The 19004-nt window shown below is 59.6% G+C and overlaps 1 protein-coding gene across 6 annotated transcripts in view; it reads left to right on the top strand.

The window, feature by feature from the left end:
• AGRN (agrin) overlaps positions 1 to 19004 on the top strand; it is a 75128-nt gene that overhangs the window by 18263 nt on the left and 37861 nt on the right. For 3 of the 6 annotated variants that reach the window (XM_036396087.2, XM_054517124.1, XM_036396085.2), the window contains exons 3-6: positions 3062 to 3082; positions 13137 to 13184; positions 17241 to 17456; positions 18107 to 18331. In XM_036396087.2, coding sequence (XP_036251980.1) covers positions 3062 to 3082; positions 13137 to 13184; positions 17241 to 17456; positions 18107 to 18331 — 510 coding nt within the window. Of the gene's footprint in view, positions 1 to 3061; positions 3083 to 9224; positions 10825 to 13136; positions 13185 to 17240; positions 17457 to 18106; positions 18332 to 19004 lie in introns of those variants that run through there. The other 3 variants (XM_036396090.2, XM_036396088.2, XM_036396089.2) reach the window with 2 other exon arrangements.

The following is a 19004-nucleotide window of genomic DNA, read 5'->3' as shown; positions in this document are numbered from 1 at the left end:
TCCCAATCTCAAAACCTGGTCTCCCAATCCCAAAATCCCAGCTCTGCAGGGAGGCAGGGTCGGTGTTTGGTGCTGATGTGCTGTAACGTGCCTAATTAGTGCCTAATTAACAAAAGCGTGCCCTCAGACTTCAGAAAATTCCTCAATCCCTTGCCAGGCTCGAGGGAAAGGGAGGAACCCTCAGAGGGATTGCGAGATGAAACTGCTGGAGCTGTTTGTGCCTGTCCTGATCTTTTGGCAGCCCCTTGTGCTGGCTCCGGGCACTGCCAGGTGCCCAATGCCATTCCCTGGAGGCAGCAGCTGCTTCCCCTCCTGGGCATCATTTGGAGTAGGGAGATTTCCAAGTCCAGTAGGAGGATGAGGATGGCTACCAGGAAGAAGCAGATTGAGGGGAGGAGTCGAGCAGATCCCAGGGGCTGGATCTGCACTCGTATGGGGATGGTTTTTCTGAGTCAGGGGTTATTTGGGCGAGTCAAGAGTTTCGTGAAGTCAGCAGGATGCTTAGGGTTAGCCATAGGATTAGTATGAATAAGATTGCATTTATTACTCTTCTCTGGATTTAAAGCAGATTCTAAGGATTGGAAGTCGATTGTAATTAATATATTAGAAGAGTTAGAGCCTCATCAGTAGATGGAAATGTAGAGGAATAATCATCAGTGTCGTGAAGTGTCAGTATCAGGCGGCTGCTCCAAATCCAGAGCGGTGGCTGGAGGTGTCCTGACCTTCCCAGCCCCTTGTGCTGGCTCTGGGCGCTGCCAGCTGCCCAATCCCATTCCCTGGAGGCAGCAGCTGCCCCTCCTGGGACAGTGACCGTGAGAGTCACCGTGAGAGTCACCGTGAGAGTCACCGTGAGAGTCACCGTGAGAGTCACCATGAGAGTCACCGTGAGAGTCACCGTGCCCTGCCCGTGGCTGGGCTGGAGCCGCTTCCAGAGCCTCCTCTCCAGGCTGGCATCTCGGTGCAGGCTTTTCCCAGGAGCAGCTTTGCCCAGCTGAGCTTTGCCCCCGGCAGTGACTCAGGAGCAGCCCCAGGCTGCCTCGGCCCGGCCACACGTGGCTTCCCAGCAGTGCCACTGAGTCAAAGGCACGTCCTGGGTGCCTCGGGAGGGAAGGGACGGGCGGGGAAGGGCTTTGTGCCCCGGGGGATGGCCCAGCACCCTCCTGCCCCGCTCCCCAGCGCTGCTCCCTGTGCCCAGGGAGGCTGTGATGGTGCTCACAGGGGTTCTTGGGGTGGGGAACAGACGTGGATCTGACTCCATGGTTCACAAGGCTGATTTATTATTTTATGATATATATTACATTAAAACTATACCAAAAGAATAGAAGAAAGGGTTTCATCAGAAGGCTGGCTAAGAATAGAATAGGAAATAATGATAACAAAGGTTTGTGGCTCGGCTCTCTGTCCGAGCCAGCTGGGCTGTGATTGGCCATTGATTAGAAACATCCACATGAGCCCAATCCCAGATGCCCCTGTTGCATCCCACAGCAGCAGATAACCATTGTTTGCATTTTGTTCCTGAGGCCTCTCAGCTTCTCAGGAGGAAAAATCCTAAGGAAAGGATTTTCCATAAAAGATGTCTGTGACAGGAAACTTCCCCCTGGCCTTGGCACAGAGCCTCCCGCCCTCCTTTCAGGTTTGGATTTATTTAACCTGGGCCAAAACAAACTTCTCTGCCTCTCTCCTTGGTGTTCACAGCTGCCCCACGGAGCTGCAGCTCCAGCAAGGGGAAAATCGAAACTCCAGGGGAATTTTGCAGGGGTTGAAAGGAGAGGCAGGCTGGGCTCAATGGCACTCTTGTTCTGGAAATCAGAGGGGGATGTGGGAGCCCTGCTGGGCTGGGGGGGGCTCTGGATGGGAATTGTGTGGGAAGGGGCTGGGATGTCTGTCTGGAGCTCTGGGTGGATGTGGCCGAGCACAGGAATTGTCTGGAGTCATCCATGGGGTCAAGTGTCCAGTCTGGCTGGTGGTCAAGTGTCCAGTGTGGCTGTGGGGTCTCCCAGGGGACAGGGGCCGTGGGGAGGGCAGGAATTGTGTGGGAAGGGGCTGGAGTGTCCATTCAGGGCTGTGGGGGCTGTGGCTGAGCACAGGAATGGTCTGGTGGCCCCAGGAGTGACCCTTGGCTCGTGGTCAAGCGTCCAGCATGGCCGAGGGGCACCCAAGGCCCTTTTAACCCTTGTGGGGCCGCGTTCCCCACCCTGAGGCAGCCCCAGCAGCTCTCCCAGAGCACCCTGACCCTTCTCCCCGTTTCCCCCTCTCTCCGGGTGCTCTCCCACCCTGAGGGCAGGTTTGGGGTTTGTCCCTCCCGTCCCCTCCCGGTGCTCAGAGCTGCAGTTCCCATTCCCTGGGGAAACTCTGGGGGCTCCTGGCCAGGCAGCTCCGTCTCCTCCCTGCCCTGACTCCCCTGGATCCCGGGGAGGACATTCCCAGCTGCTCACACCGGGAGGTGGCACTGACACTTTGTCACCAGCACCGAGCCCTGGGGCCACTGCAGCCCAGCGGGACGAGGCTGGGGGGGTTTGGGAATGCCCAGGAATGGGGCTGTGTGCCCCTGGCACTGCTCCTCCCTGCTGGCCTTGGGCCCGTGTCCCGTGTCACCTGTCCCGTGTCACCTGTCCCGGGCACATCCGGGCTGCCCTCAGGGGTGTGGTGGCGTGCCAGGGGACACCAGGGAGTGCCAGGGGTGGTGGCAGCAGCTCCTGTGCCAGGCACAGCTCCTGGCGCGTGGCCCTGATGTGGCACTGGGCACTGTGCCACTGTCCCCGAGGTGACAGAGCTGACACCCCCCAGCAAACAGGAATGTCCCCAAAGCCCCCAGCAGCCAGCCCTGCTGTCCCCTCCCTGTGTCCCTGGTGTCCCCTGAGAGGCCACCACGGCTCCCATCAGCTGTGGGCCATTTCCCTGGCTGTCCCCTCCTTGTCCCCCTGGTGTCCCCTGGGGACAGTTCCTCCCTAGCAGGTGGCAGAGGGGGCTTGGGGACGAGGAAAGCTTGGGGGCTGCTCCTGTTTTTCCTGCTTCTAACCTGATTTCTTCTCTCCTTTTTCTCCTCCTCTGCTTTCTAAAGAACATAGGAAGCTTCTGGCCGGTAAGTGGTGGGGCTGTCACACCAAAAAACCCCAAAAACCCCAAAATTGCCATTTTCTCCATCCACCATCAGCCTGGCTGGCTTAGTCCCTGTCATCCTCATCCCTTGGGATGTGCTGGAGCAATGGGAGCTCCTTACCTCGTGCTCGCCTCATCTTCCTCTCCATCCTCGTGCTCGCCTCATCTTCCTCTCCATCCTCAGCCTCTCACCTCCACCAGCGGCCTGGGAGGGCGGGCAGGGCTCTCTGGGCTGGCACTGGGGCAAACTGGGAGCACTGGGCTGCTCAGGGTGGGGGGCTTGGGGCATTGCTCAGATCCAGGGAATTCCTGTCCTGCTCCTGGCTGAGCTGGGGAGCTCCAGGTGTGCAGGAATTCCTTGGGAAATTTTAGGGAAAAGGAAAGAGAAGCAGGGATGGGTTTAAGCTGGAGGAGGGAGGGTTTAGATTCGATAGAATAAATAGAATAAATTTTAACAGTGAGGGTGGTAAACGCTGGCACTGGTGCCCAGAGGAGCTGGCACAACCCTGGAAGTGCCCAGGGCCAGGCTGGACGAGGTTTGGCTGCCAGAGGAGCTGAGAAGGTTTTGAAACAGGGGTGCCCCAGGTTTGGGGCTGGAACTGCTCCTCTTCCTACTTCTGTGCTCACCCCGGAACTTTGGGATCGTTTTTTGGAGTGGGGTGGGACAAAGCTGTGCCAGCTCTGCCCTCGGGTGCCAAAGGAGCTGAGGAGAAGGGATTGAACCAGGACTGCCCCAAATTTGGGGCTGGAGCTGCTCCTCTTCCCTTCTCTGCTCACCCCAGGACTTTTGGGACCACTGCCAGCCCAAAGCAGCTTTTTGGGTGGTGTGGGGTGGGACGAGGCTGTGCCAGCTCTGCTGCCCCTCGTTGCCAGGGGAGCTGAGGGGATGGAAGCAGCCCCAGCTGCGGGGGGAGCTGGGTAAAGCCGCGGTTCCTCCCTGATCCCGGCGGGAGCGATCCCGAGGGCTGGGCTGGGAACGAGCCCCGCTGCCCGGGGGGGACACGGGGACACCGAGCCCGGGGCGGCTGCGGGAGGAGCCCGGGGACGTTTCCCGAGCCCACAGCATCCTCTGCTGGCTGCTGCTCCCCGCGGATCCCGGGTGCTTCCCGAGGCGTTCCTGTGCCAGGGCTGCGGCCGGGCTGGCTGCTCCTGCCTCTCCCGGAGCCGCTGGAAAAGGGGCTGGGGTGCTGGCAGTGCCCTGGCTGTGCTCCGTGCAGCCCTCGAACCCCTCTGGGTGCGATGGGCAACTGAGGGAAGGGTCCCGTGTGTCCCCTGAGCGTCCCCTGTGTGTCCCCTCCTCTGTGCGGGTCTCTGGAGCTGCTCCGGGCTATGCCCCGCTCCTTCTGGAGCTCCTGGCGGCGGGACGGGCTCGGGCAGGGCAGGACAGGCTGGGTAAGGGCAGCAGGAGAGGCTCGGTCAGGGCAGGAGAGGCTTGGGCAGGAAAGGCTCGGGCAGGGCAGGACAGGCTGGGTAAGGGCAGCAGGAGAGGCTTGGGCAGGAAAGGCTCGGTCAGGGCAGGACAGGCTCGGTAAACTCAGGACAGGCTCAGTAAGGGCAGCAGGAGAAGCTCGCTCAGGGCAGCAGGAGAGGCTGGGTAAGGGCAGGAGAAGCTCGCTAAGGGCAGCAGGAGAGGCTCGCTAAAGTCAGGACAGGCTCGCTAAGGGCAGCAGGACAGGCTGGGTAAGGGCAGGAGAAGCTCGCTAAGGGCAGCAGGTGGCGGTGCGGGCCCGCGCAGGAGCGCAGTTTCCCCTCCGGGCGGTGCCGGGCTCCGCTCTCCGAGCATCGCGGCGGGACGGGGGACAGGGGACAGGGGACGGCAGCATCGGGAGGTGTCCCCGGCACCGCCCTGCTCTGTCCTGGCTGCTGTTGGGCGCCGGGGACACCCTCGGGGCATTGTCCCCATCCCTGCCCTGCCCCTCCCCTGGCCGCTGTCCCCAGCGCCTCTCCCGCTGTCCCTGCCGAGGCTGTGACATCCCAAATTTGCTGCCTTGCTCCGGAAAAGCCTCTGGAGCTGCGGTTCCAGCCGGGAACGGGGTCCCGGCTCCGTGTGAGCTCGGCTTGGGGAGGGCTGGGGTGAGGGGATGCTCCGAGCCCCTGGAACAGCAGGAATTGTGGCAATTGTGTGGCTTTGGCTCGAGGCGCTTCCCCAGGTTCCCTCTGGGAAGGCGTTTTGTCCTTCCAGACCCTCCGAGCTCTGTGTGTGAACTCCGTTGCGATTTCTCTGGGTTTAGGGGCGAGGCAGCCCCGTGAGAGCGCCCCCGATGCTGGGGGGGTTTGTGGGGTCCCACTGGGGACAGGGCTGTGGCAGCAGAGGGAGAGCAGGGAGGGCTCTGCTGGGCTGGGAGAGGAGCGCCTGGATCCATTCTGGAGCTTCTTCCTCCCTTTTCCAGGGATTTTCCATCCCTGAGCCCACCCGTGAGGCGCAGTCTTGGATTTGCTTGGACAAAGTTCTTCAGTGGGGAAAAAAATTCCTTTTTTCAGAAGGGGCAGCGTTTATCGGGAATGTGTTTTGGGAATGTTTCATGGGGAAAATTCCCTTTTTTCAGAAGGGGCAGCGTTTATCCAGCACTCCAGGAGGGGCAGCGTTTATTGTGAATGTTCCATGGGGAAAATCCCATTTTTCAGACGAGGCAGCCTTTACTGGGAATGTGTTTTGGGAATGTTTCGTGGGGAAAATTGCCTTTTTCTGGAGAGGCAGCGCTTACCCAGCGCTCTGGGAGTGGTAGCGTTTATTGGGAGCGCGTTTTGGGAATGTTTCCTGGGAATGGTGTGAATTACCGGCCCCACCCCTCCCCGCACACGCCAGCGCCGTCTCCCGCCCCCGCTCGCTCCTCTCCCGCCGAGAGCCTCTAAAAGCTCTTTATTCCTCTAAAAGCTCTTTATTCCTCTAAAAGCTCTTTATTCCTCTAAAAGCTCTTTATTTCCAGGCGCTGCTCAGCGGGGAGTCAAGCTGGGTCCTGCCAAGTGTTAAATGAAATAATTAAAATCCCCGCTTTCCCCCCTCCTTGCCCAGCTCCTCTCTCCGGTAATTAGCCGGGGGAAAATGCGGGAGGGGATGGGGAAAGGGAGAAGGAGCGAGCGCCTTTCGCAGGCTCCCTCCTCCTCCTCCTCCTCCTCCTCCTCCTCCTCCTGGCCTCGGGGAGGAAGCGCTGAGCGCTCGGCAGGCTCTGGGTGCTGTCAGATAAATCCCAATTAGCTCCCTGCCAAACAGGATTAGCGGGAAGGCAGCCAGGTGGGGAATCAGCCTGGCAACAGCAGGAGCTGCGCCTCGGAGGGCGTGACTGACAGCTGTCAATCATCTCCCCGAGCAGCAGATCGGGTTTTTTGGGACCCGGGAGAAACGGGAAGGAATTTAAGCTCAAGCTCAGGCTGCTGCTCCCATATAGCAGCATATATATTCTATATATATAATATATATATTCTATATATATTCTCTATATAATAGAATATATATATTCTATTTTATATAGAACATATATATAATATATAATAGTATATTATATATTATATAGATATATACTATATATTAGAGATAATGTATATATTGTAGATATATAATAATATTATAGATCTATAATATTCTGTATATTATATGATATAGAATATATCATATTCTATATATTTTATTCTATATATTCTATATATAATAGAATATATAGAATATATACTCCTGGCAGCTCAGGAGCCAAAGGTGACTTTTAGATCCTTTTTTTTTTTGCTTCTATGCCTATTTTGGCTTTTATGGCCATTTTGGCCTTTTTTTGTTGTTGTTTGTTTGGGGTTTTTTTGTTGTTTTTTTTTTGTTTTGTTTTTGCTTTGCCTTTTTATTTTTTGCTTTTCCGGCCTTTTTTGCTTGGCCATCTCTTGCTGGGTTCTCCTTCCTGGCCCCTCATTCCCAAAGTGTCCCTGGCTGGCCAAGGGAGCAGGTGGCACGTGGGGTGTCCCTGCTGTCGCTGTCACCAGAGAGGTGGCAGCTCTGGGCACAGGGACACCGATGGACCCCACTGGGGTCACAGCAGGGCAGAGGGACCCTGGGAGTGTCAGATCCCATCCCAGATTCCTGGTGTTGGGGTTTCCCGGCAGGATGAGGAGCCAGCGTGGCCGTGCTGGGGCTGGGGACACAAAAGCTGCCCCTGACAGTGGCCCCGCGGTGGCTGCAGGGGACAGGGAGGGCCGGGGCTGATTTGCATGTGAAAACAGCACGGGGAGGAGGCAGAGCTCGATTCCCTCCGGGAATTGTTCACAGCCAAGCCTGGGCCCTACCCTGGATTGCTGGGCTGGCTCTGGAACCTGCCCTGGGGCTGGGGAGGGGACAGGGATGGGCACAGAGTGGGCAGGAATTGGGCACCTGTGGCACAGGAAGGGTGGAGGGGCTGGGATGGGAAGCGTGGAAGGGGAAAACATGGGAAGGATGCAGGAACAGGAGAAGGATGCAGGAGCTGGGATGGGAAGGGCTGGGGAGCGGGGACGGGAATGATGGAGGAACTGGGATGGGAAGGATGCAGGAACAGGAGAAGGATGGAGGAGAAGGCACTGAAGGATGCAGGAACAGGAGAAGGCTGCAGGGAGCACGGCAGGTTTCAAGAGGAGCAATCTCCTGGACGTGACTTGGGGTTTTTTCCCCCTTTTTTCTCTGTTTTTTTTTCTTTTTTCTTGGATTTGCACCTCGGGACGCTCCCAGCCCTCGGAGAGGAGCAGGGGGGTTTGTGGGGTGGCTGGGAGGCAATTTGTGCCCACCCCACAGGGAGCTGCTGTGGGATGGGCACAGCCCTGCCCTGCTCGGGGACCACCCAGTGTCCCCCACGTGTCCCCGTGGGAGGATTCTCTCATCTCTGTGTCCCTGGGGCTGCAGGTGCATTGCCAAGGTGAGGGAAGGATTCTTGGAAGGGCTGGGAGCAGAACCTGCCCCTGGCAAAGGTTTTTGTCCCGAGCTGTTGCTTTTGGAGGAGTGGGGAGCAGGAATCCGGTGGGAACAGAGCTTGTGAGCAGCTCCCAGAGCTGCCTCGATGGATGCACAGCCCCCAGGCCCCCAGAGGGAGAGGGGGCAGCTCCCGGAGGCTGCAGGGGAAGCTGAGCTCCCCTCCCTGCTGCCGGAGGGGCTCGGAGCAGCTGCTCTGCCCGGAGCTCCCTCCCCACACCCCACGGTGTCCGTCTGTCCTGGGAGGGCTTGCAGGGTCCCTGCTGGTGCCGCTGGCTGCTGCCAGCCCCTCTGCAGCACCTGCTGCCCTGTTTTTGGGGGATAACCCAGCCCCTGGTGTGGCACAGCCCAGGTTCTCTCTGGCTTTCCTCTTTTCCTCTTGAGGGGTTCTCCTGCAGCCCCCAGAGCTGCCCAGCTCCTCCCTGGTGGCTGGGCAATGACCCAGCGTGTCCTGGTGCCCTCAAAGTGCCATTCCAGCCCAGGGAATTTGTGTTTTGCCGGGAATGCCACCCTGGCAGGGCAGGGCGAGCTCCCGGGTTTGTGTTTGGGGCGGCAGCGATCCCTGCCCGGGGCTGTGGCAGCGCTCCCAGCCCATTGTTGGACCTTCACCTTCCTCTGGCGTCCACCCAGCCCTGCTGGTGGCACCTTCCCATCCCTGCGGGAAGCAGGAGCAGCCAGGAACAGCAGTTCCATCCCTGCTCCTTTTTCCCGGCTGGTTTGGGGGAGTCGGTGCCGATAACGTCCCAAAAATCAGTAACTGGGTTTTCCCTGCTGCTCTTTCGGGCTGGTTTGGGGGAGTCGGTGCCGATAACACCCTAAAGCCAATGGCCGGGTTTTCCCTGCCGTCCCCGGGGCTCTCTCGGGGGCGATGCCGGCAGAGGTGCGAGCAGCCGGAGGGGCCGAGCCCCCTCCCACCCCTCCGTGCTCATCCGGGGGGTCCTGGGGAGGGTCCCCCGCCCTTCCCGGCGCTGCCCACGCCGTGCCCGGGTGGGGAGCGGCTCCTGCGCGACCCCCGCCGCCCCCGCTCTTTGTCTGCGCCGCGCCCCTGCGCCCCCGCTCCCCTTTGTTGGCTCGCCGGGCCCCCCCTCGCCGGGGTCGGGCCGAGGGGAGGGCGGAGGGAGGGAGGGAGGGAAGGGAAGGGAAGGGAGGGATGCGGGGCGGGGGGAGCTCCGGGCTCGCTCCGCGCTGCCGCTCCCTTGTCTGATCCTGCGCGGCCCCATCCCCGCGCGGGGGGCGCACGGAGACCACCGGGATTAGGGATCCACCTCCCATCCATCCTCCCTCCCATCCATCCTCCCTCCCATCCATCCTCCCTCCCTCCCTCCCTCGCAGCCGCTCCATGCCGCCGAGCCGCGCTCCGGCCGGGAGGCACCGGCATGTCCGAGCGGCGTCAGGCGGGCACTGAGCCGGGCAGCCGGGCCGAGCCGAGCCGAGCCGGGCCCCCGCCCGCCGCGCCGAGCCGCGGGCGGCTCCCGGAGAGCCGGGCTGGCCTGGGCAGGGAGCGGGGATGGAGCCGAGAGGAGCGCCTGCCTTGGGCTGAGCGCGGCGCGGCTGAGCCGCAGCCCTGAATGCTCGGGCTGCTCCCGGAATCCTCGGGCTGATCCCGAATCTTGGCTGCTCCCGGAATTTTGGGCTGCTCCCAGAACCCTTGGGCTGCTCCCGGAATTTTGAGATTCTCCTGGAATCCTTGGGCTGCTCCCGGAATCCTTGGGCTGCTCTCAGAATCTTGGCCGATCCTGGAAATTTGGCTGCTCCCAGAATTTTGGGTTTCTCCCGGAATCTTGGCCGCTCCTGGCTGTGAGGACCTGCAGAGGGTCAGAGGCTGCCGGACGTGTCCTGGAGGAGCCGCTGGACAGCGGAGGGAGCCCCGTGTGCCTGGGGTGAGACTGGCGTGGATCTGAGAGGATCCCAGAGATTGTCCTGGAGGATCTGAGAGGACATCCCGGAGAATCTGAGAGGTGATCCTGGAGGACCGGAGAGGTTATCGTGGAGGATCTCAGCAGTTATCCTTGAGGATCCCAGAAGATATCCCAGAGTATCTCATCAGTTATCCCAGAAGATATCCCAGAGGATCTCAGGGGTTATCCTGGAGGATCTGAATATTATCCCAGAGGATCTCAGGGGTTATCCCAGAAGATATACCAGAGGATCTCAGGGGTTATCCTGGAGTATCTCAGCCATTATCCCAGACAACAGCAACATTGCCAAGCCTGGGAGCGCTCCTGTGCTGGCACTGTCCCTGTCCCAGCTCTGCTCCTGCTGTGACATTCCCACCATTCCCACCCCGGCGTGTCATTGTCCTGGTGGGCTCAGCCACGGATTTGGAGCCCTCTGCATCAGGATTTTGGTTTGCTTTCTGGGCATTTTGTTTTGCTTTCCAGTCATTTTGGTTTGCTCTCTGCGAGCACCCATGGATTGACACCTGGGGGGCTGGCTGAGTGTCCCTGTGCCTCCGGAGCTGTCCCCAAGCTGTCCCCAGGGCCGCGCCTCTGCCATGGCACCGCCGGGCACGGAGTCCTGAGGGTGCCCCCGTCCTGCTGCCAGCCGAGATGGGAACCTCTGGGAAAACCTAAACTGCCAAAACCACCCGGGGACAGAGGACAGGGATCCCTGAGAGCCTGGGGTGTGAGAGCCCAGCATGACAGCGTGCCAGCACCCCATGGCGCCGGGAGCCCTGGAGCGGGACCGGCTGTACCAGCACAAGGTGTCCCTGGTGGTGAGATATTTCATGATCCCCTGCAACATCTGCCTCATCCTGCTGGCCACCTCCACGCTGGGATTCGCCGTGCTGCTCTTCCTCAACAACTGTAGGTGTCCCTGAGGGGGCAGGATGGATCCCAGGGTCACCAGATGGGCTCCTCCTGGATGCCTTGGGGACAGTCCCGGGATTGGAGCTGCCCTGGGGACAGTCCTGGGATTGGGGCTGCCCCGGGGACAATCCCAGGATTGGGGCTGCCCTGGGGACCATTCTAGGATTGGGGCTGCCCCAGGGACAGTCCCGGGATTGGGGCTGCCCTGGGGACAGTCCTGGGATTGGGGCTGCCCTGGGGACCATTCTAGGATTGGGGCTGCCTTGGGGACAGTCCCGGGATTGGGGCTGCCCTGGGGACCATTCTAGGATTGGAGCTGCCCTGGGGACCATTCTAGGATTGGAGCTGCCCTGGGGACAATCCCGGGATTGGGGCTGCCCTGGGGACCATTCTAGGATTGGGGCTGCCCTGGGGACAATCCCGGGATTGGGGCTGCCCCGGGGACAGTCCCGGGATTTGCAGCTCCCTGTCCCACTTTTGCCTGGCAGGGAAGAGGGAGCAGAGCTGTGAGGGCGGCTCTGCGTGGGCCAGGACAGCTCCCACCTGCTGCTGCTGCTGCTGCTCCTGGCAGGCTCCATCCCAAATCCGGGTGGGGATCTGGGCATGGGGGATCTGGGAAGGGCTGGTGATGATCCGGGGGATGTGGGAATTTGGGAAGGGCTGGTGCAGGTGAGCATCAGGGGGATCTGAGGATTGAGAAAGGTTGATGCAGGAGACTGGGGGGATGTGAGGCTTTGGAAAGGGCTGCTGGGGGTGATGGTCAGGGGGATGTGAGGATCTGGAAGGGCTGGTGCGTGTGATGATTGGGGCGATATGAGGATTTGGGATGGGCAAATGATGATTGGGAAATGTGAGGATTTGGGAAGGGCAGGAGATGACTGGGGGGATGTGAGGATTTGGGAAGGGCAGCTGCAGGTGAGGATCAGGGGGACCTGAGGATTTGGGAAGGGCTGGAGATGATTGGGAGATGTGAGGATCTGGAAGGGCTGGTGCAAATGATGATATGGGGGATGTGAGGATTTGGGAGAGGCAGGTGATGACTGGGTGGATGTGAGGATCTGGAAGGGCTGGTGATGATCTGAGGGATGTGGGAATTTGGGAAGGGCAGGAGATGATCTGGGGGATGTCAGGAATTTGTAAAGGCTGCTGATGATTGGGGGATGTGAGATTTCCCCTGAGCTCTGGCTGTGAATGTGATCCCTGGTGCAGCTGAGTCCATCCCACCCTGGGTGTGGATCCAGGTGTCTGTGCCAGGCTCCTGCTCCCCCTCCTGAGGCCTGGCAGAGCCCCCAGCCCCATTTTGGGGTGTGCAGCTCCTCCAGTGCTCAGGGATGAACCCAGGGGTGTCCCCCAGGAGCCTGGAGCGTGCTGTGCTGCACTGGGGTCATCTCTGCCACAGCCCAGCCCCAGCCCTGGGTTCTGGGTGTTCCAGAGGGGCTCTGGAGCTGAGGGAGCTCAGCTCAGCTCCCCCACTGCTCCATCAGGGTCCCCAAACAGGGGCTGGCAGGGCACCCTTGCTTGGGGACCTTGCAGTTCTGCTGCCCCTTCCTCCCACTTTTTGGGGGCTGACTGGGGGAATCTGAGGATTCGGGAAGGGCAGGTGCAGGTGATGATTTGGGGGATGTGAGGATTTGGGAAGGGCTGGAGATGACTGGGAGATGTGAGGATCTGGAAGGGCTGGTGCAAATGATGACTGTGGGATGTGAGGATTTGGAAGGAGCAAGAGATGGTGCAGGGGGCTGCAGCATTCCTGCTCTGGGCTGGGTGTGAGGCCAGCTGTGTGTGGGGTGATCCACAGCAGGATTGGCCCCGGGAGATGGGGCAGGTCCAGCCCTGCCAGGCGCCGGGGGCTGCTCCCAGAGACGCTTGCCCAGTACCTGGGGCTGGCCCAAAGCGGCTTTGGGTGATCCTGGGACCTCCTGGGAGCCACACCTGCTCGAGGAGGGGTAAACACCATCCCAAGGAACCCGTGACAGCTCCATCGGTACCTGGGGCTGTCCCAAACTGGGTTTGGGTGATCCTGGCTCCTCCTGGGATCTCCTGGGAGCCAAACCTGATCGAGGAGGGGTAAACACCATCCCAAAAAGGGCTGGGGCAGGATTGTGCCCGAGGAACCCGTGACAGCTCCATCGGTACCTGGGGCTGTCCCAAACTGGGTTTGGGTGATCCTGGCTCCCCTTCCTGCCAGCTTCCAGGGGCTCCTGGGGGCCAGATCTCCTCACGGAGGGATAAACAGCATCCCAAAAAGGGCTGGGGCAGGGTTGTGCCCGAGGAACCCGTGACAGCTCCTGGTTTTTGTTTCCTTGCAGACAAACCCAACAGTTACTTCACGCAGACGCCGCCGCCGCCGCGGGATGGTGAGTGCAGAGTGTGCCCAAATCCCTGGGGCTGGGTGCAGAGTGTGCCCAAATCCCTGGGGCTGGGTGCAGAGTGTCCCTAAATCCCTGGGGCTGGGTGCAGAGTGTCCCTAAATCCCTGGGGCTGGGTGCAGAGTGTCCCTAAATCCCTGGGGCTGGGTGCAGAGTGTGCCCAAATCCCTGGGGCTGGGTGCAGAGTGTGCCTAAATCCCTGGGGCTGGGTGCAGAGTGTCCCTAAATCCCTGGGGCTGGGTGCAGAGTGTCCCCAAGCCCTTGGGGCTGGGTGCAGAGTGTGCCCAAATCCCTGGGGCTGGGTGCAGAGTGTCCCTAAATCCCTGGGGCTGGGTGCAGAGTGTGCCTAAATCCCTGGGGGCAGCAGGAGCCACTCCTGGGCTGGCCCTTCCCTCAGGGAAACGTCTCCTGACCCCACTGATCTGTGGGGATTCCGGGTCCCTTCCAGCCTGGCTGCTCCCTGAGCCCTGGCAGTGCTGGGGGTGCAGGATTTGGGTGAGGAGGGAGGGCAGGAGCCCCTCAGTGCTCCCATTTTCATGGGATTGTGCTCCCCTTTTCCTGGGGATGCAGGATTTGGGTGTGGAAGGAAGGCAGTTCCCCCTCAGGGTTCCCATTTTCTTGGGATTTTTTTGGGATGTGGGATTTGGGTGAGGAAGGAAGGAAGGAAGGAGCCCCTCAGTGCTCCCTTTTCCAGGGATTTTCATGGAATTGTGCTCCCATTTTCCTGGGGATCCATGATTTGGGTGAGGAAGGAGGGCAGTGCCCCTCAGGGCTCCCTTTTCCCAGATATTTTCCTGGCTGGAAGCAGGGAAGGGCTGCAAAAGGTGAATTTCTGCAGCCTTGCATTTTCTCCCACCTTTCCTCTGGTTTCACAGAGAACTTTGGGTTTGGTTTTTTGGTTTTTTTTTCCTTTGTGAGGTTCTTATCAGCTTCAGGAGCTGCTGGATGCAGGGCAGGCAAGCCCAGGCTGAGATAAAACCATCACAGGAGCTTTGTTCCCTTTTTAGAGCCAGGCTTAAACCCTCTGCCTTTGCTGGCAGCTCTTCCCCCACCTCCACGTGCACAGATAAGAGCCCAGCAAACAGAAAACAGCAGCCAATTAATAACCTGCTTGTTGCCTTTTTTTTTTATTATTATTTTTTTTTCCCTCATTTTTGCCTCCCCTGCTGGGGGTGGGGGAGACAAGGATGTGAGATAAAATGTGATTAATCTATAATTGGCCCGGGGAAAGGCATCTCGAGCGAAAAATAAACCCCCACGTGGGTGGAACTCCTTGCTCAGGGCTCCAAAACATGAACAGCCCAGCCCAGGCAGATGCCAGACTTCCCAAAGATCCCACAGGAGATGGGCAAGGGCCTGTTCTGGGGGGCTGCCAGGGTGCAGGAGGGGTTTGGGGGCCAGAGGACGCGGGGAGGGGGTCCCTGCTGGGGAGGGGATGGGTTTGTGCTGCTTGTGTTCCTGGGCTGGCTCTGGGACAGGGTTTGGGCTGGGAAAATGCTGGGATTTGGATGAGGTTCGCTCAGGAGCTGGGGGAGGAAGGGTTGGATCAACCTGGAGGGCTGGGGAGGTCCCTTCCCCTCCCAAAGCTGGGCAGGGTCACTGTCCGGCCTAACAAAGCCAGGGCTCAGGTCTGGGGTGCAGGAAGGGCTGGGCAGGGTCACTGTCCGGCCTAACAAAGCCAGGGCTCAGGTCTGGGGTGCAGGAAGGGCTGGGCAGGGTCACTGTCCGGCCTAACAAAGCCAGGGCTCAGGTCTGGGGTGCAGAAAGGGCTGGGCAGGGTCACTGTCCGGCCTAACAAAGCCAGGGCTCAGGTCTGGGGTGCAGAAAGGGCTGGGCAGGGTCACTGTCCGGCCTAACAAAGCCGGGGCTCAGGTTTGGGGTGCAGGAAAGGGGCTCCTCCTCGCTCCCCACCCCGGGTGATGCAATAAATATTTGAATATTGATGAGTGGGGCTGAATATTTGAATATTGGCAGGGCGGGGCTGAATATTTGAATGTTGATGAGCGGGGCTGGGCTGGGGGACAGGAGCACCAGCCCAGCCACTCTCCATGGCAACGGGCACCTCGCTCAGCCCGAATTAATTAATGCCCAGCTCAAATTAATTAATGCCCAGCCCGAGTTAATTAATTAATGCCCACCCCAAATTAATTAATGCCCAGCCCTGCCGTTCCCACTGCCCCTTTTGGGCACAATTTTTTTTTTATCCAATATAAGCTTTTTTTGAGCACAGTAAATGTAACAGATGAAACAGGTTAAAACAACATATTTCACCTATGTGAGCAAACTGCAAACTAAATAATTTAAACCCTTCATTCAAATCATTGGGAATAATCCCATTCTCCATTTAAATACGAAATGGATTTTTGCTTTAAGTTCAGAATTAACTGTGTGTCTCAGGCCATGGCCATGGCCAAGCCAGCCCCAGCTCCATTCCCTCTCCCCATCCCCTTCCCTCAGGATGAATCCCACAATTCCCATCCCCTGGAATTTTTACACCTCATCTGCATTTTTTAAAAAAACCCCAAAGAGAGGGAAGGAGCAGCTCTGGGAAGTGCAGGAGAGACTCAGACTCTTCAGAAAAATGATGAATCCCTTTAGATACCGCTGGGAGAGGAGGAGAATTCTTTTCCTTTTGATTTCCCGGGATTTATGGGATTTATCTTGTGCTGGGGCAGGAGAGGGGGAGAATCCTTTTCCTTTTGATTTCCTGGGATTTATCTCTGGGTTTGCAGCTCCAGAATCTCCAGGCAGTCAAAGGCAGACGCCTGGGAATTGAAGTGTAAATGAGGAGTTTGATTTTCCTTTTAGGATTCCTCTTTTCCCTTTTATGTAGGTCAGGCTCTGGTTCTGACGTGTGGGGGGCACTGGGGGGCACTGGGAGGGGGCACTGGGGCAGGGAACACCTCAGGGAATGGATGGGGCTGTCCCAGGGAAGGGGAGAATCGGATTTTAGGGAAAGGTTTGGGGGCTCCCTGTGTGTGTGTCCCTGTGCCCCCTGGCATGTCCCTGTGCCCCTCATGTGTCCCCATGCCCATTGGGATGTCCCCGTGCCCATTGGGGTGTCCCCATGCCCATTGGGATGTGTCCGTGCCCATTGGGATGTCCCCGTGCCCATTGGGGTGTCCCTGTGCCCGCAGGGTGCCGGGGGATGCTCTGTGTGTCGCTGTGCCCCCTGTGTGTGTGCGCCCCCATGCCCATTGGCATGTCCCTGTACCCATGGGATGTCTCCATGCCCGCAGGGTGCCAGGGGATGCTCTGTGGGTTCGGGGCCATGTGTCCCCATGCCCATTGGGGTGTCCCCGTGCCCATTGGGGTGTCCCCGTGCCCATTGGGGTGTCTCTGTGCCCATTGGGGTGTCTCCGTGCCCATTGGGGTGTCCCCATGCCCATTGGGGTGTCCCCGTGCCCATTGGGATGTCCCCATGCCCATTGGGATGTCCCCGTGCCCATTGGGATGTCCCCGTGCCCATTGGGGTGTCCCCGTGCCCATTGGGGTGTCCTTGTGCCCGCAGGGTGCCGGGGGATGCTGTGTGGCTTTGGGGCCATGTGTCTCCGTGCCCATTGGGGTGTCTCTGTGCCCATTGGGGTGTCCCCGTGCCCATTGGGGTGTCCCCATGCCCATTGGGATGTCCCCATGCCCATTGGGGTGTCCCCATGCACATTGGGGTGTCCCCGTGCCCATGGGGTGTCCCTGTGCCCGCAGGGTGCCGGGGGATGCTGTGTGGCTTCGGGGCCATGTGTCTCCATGCCCATTGGGGTGTCTCCATGCCCATTGGGGTGTCCCCGTGCCCATTGGGGTGTCCCCGTGCCCATTGGGGTGTCCCCATGCCCATTGGGATGTCCCCATGCCCATTGGGGTGTCCCCATGCACATTGGGGTGTCCCCGTGCCCATGGGGTGTCCCTGTGCCCGCAGGGTGCCGGGGGATGCTGTGTGGCTTCGGGGCCATGTGTCTCCATGCCCATTGGGGTGTCCCCGTGCCCATTGGGGTGTCCCCGTGCCCATTGGGGTGTCCCCGTGCCCATGGGGTGTCCCTGTGCCCGCAGGGTGCCGGGGGATGCTGTGTGGCTTCGGGGCCGTGTGCGAGCGCAGCCCCTCGGAGCCGGGCCAGGCCTCGTGCGTGTGCAAGAAGGGTCCCTGTGCCCCCGTGGTGGCCCCGGTGTGCGGCTCCGACCACTCCACCTACAGCAACGAGTGCGAGCTGGACAGGGCCCAGTGCAACCAGCAGAGGAGGATCAAGGTGGTCAGCAAGGGACCCTGCGGTGAGTGAGGGACCCTGGCTGGCCCCAGGGCGGGCAGGGACACCTTGGGCTGTGGCTGGAGGGGTGGGGACAGGGCTGGCGACACTGGGGGATCATCAGAGCTGCCTTGGGGCTCAGGAGAGTGTGGTAAGGAGGAGAAATGGTGGGGAAGTGATGGAGAAATGGTGGAGAAATGGTGGGAAAGTGATGGAGAAATGATGGAGAAATGGTGGAGAAATGATGGCCACGGGCTGGGCCAGGGACACCAAAGGCTGTGAACGGAAGCTGAGGAATCACCAGCTCTGCTTTGGAGGTCAGCAAACTGTGAGGAGGAAAATTATGGAAAATTGTCCATTGCTGCTGAATTGGGGCATTTGGAGGGACGGATTTGGGGAATATTGGGATATATTGGGGTTATTCCACAAGAGGAATGGGGGCACATCCTGTGCCAGGCTCTCACCTGTGCTGTGTCCCCTCCTCCGTCCCTCAGGCTCTAAGGATCCTCTGAAGCTGTGGAAAACTATCCAGTGCTGCTGGATTGGAGCATTTAGAGGGATGGATTTGGGGGATCTTGGGATACATTTGGGATATTCCACGAGAGAAGCGGGACATCCCGTGCCGCGCTCTCACCTGCTCCGTGCCCTCACCCCCGTCCCCTGCCGTGTCCCCAGGCTCCAAGGACCCCTGTGCCGAGGTCACCTGCAGCTTTGGCAGCACGTGTGTCCCCTCCCCTGACGGCCAGGGCGCCCGGTGCGTGTGTCCCTCGTCGTGCAGCGGCGTCGCCGAGAGCCCCGTGTGCGGCAGCGACGGCCGCGACTACCGCAGCCAGTGCCACCTCAACAAGCACGCCTGTGACAAGCAGGAGAACGTCTTCAAGAAGTTCGATGGCCCCTGTGGTGAGGAGGGCTTCAAACGTCTCGGGGAGGAGGGGGTTAAAAAATGTGCCCAGCCGGGGTGGGGGTGCGGGGGGAAGGAGAGGCGGGAGAGTGGAGGAGGAAAGGGCTGGGGGGTCAGGGGTGGGAAAGGGCAGAAAAGGGGTGGGTTGGGGAGGAAAAGGGTAGGGAAAAGGGTGGTTTGGGTAGGAAAAGGGGGTGGTTTGGGTTGAAAAAGGGCACAAAAGGGGTGGTTTGGGTAAGAAATGGGTGGTTTGGGTAGGAAAAAGGTCACTCTGGACAGTAGAAGGTCACTGTGGGCAGTGAAAGGTCACTGTGGGCAGTGAAAGGTCACTCTGGACAGTAGAAGGTCACTGTGGGCAGTGAAAGGTCACTGTGGGCAGTGAAAGGTCACTCTGGACAGTGAAAGGTCACTTTGGTGACGGCTGCTGAGCCAAGAACCAGGCAGTGCCTCCTTCCCCCGGGTGTTTGTGCTCCAACCCCGCTGACCCAGAGAGCGACTCCAGCACCGGGGTCAGCTCCTCCTGCTGCTGCCCTGGCCCTGCTTGGGGCAGGGAAATGCTGCTGCTGCTGCTGCCCGGCTTCCCAAAGAGATCCTGGAGCCAAAACATCCCAAACAGCTCCTGGAATCAAAATATCCTGGAATTAGAGCATCCCAAACAGCTCCTGGAGCCAA

The sequence above is a fragment of the Molothrus ater genome, chromosome 23 (assembly GCF_012460135.2).
Source record: "Molothrus ater isolate BHLD 08-10-18 breed brown headed cowbird chromosome 23, BPBGC_Mater_1.1, whole genome shotgun sequence".
NCBI classification, from domain to species: domain Eukaryota; kingdom Metazoa; phylum Chordata; class Aves; order Passeriformes; family Icteridae; genus Molothrus; species Molothrus ater.
This window is presented reverse-complemented; position numbering and strand designations above follow the sequence as displayed.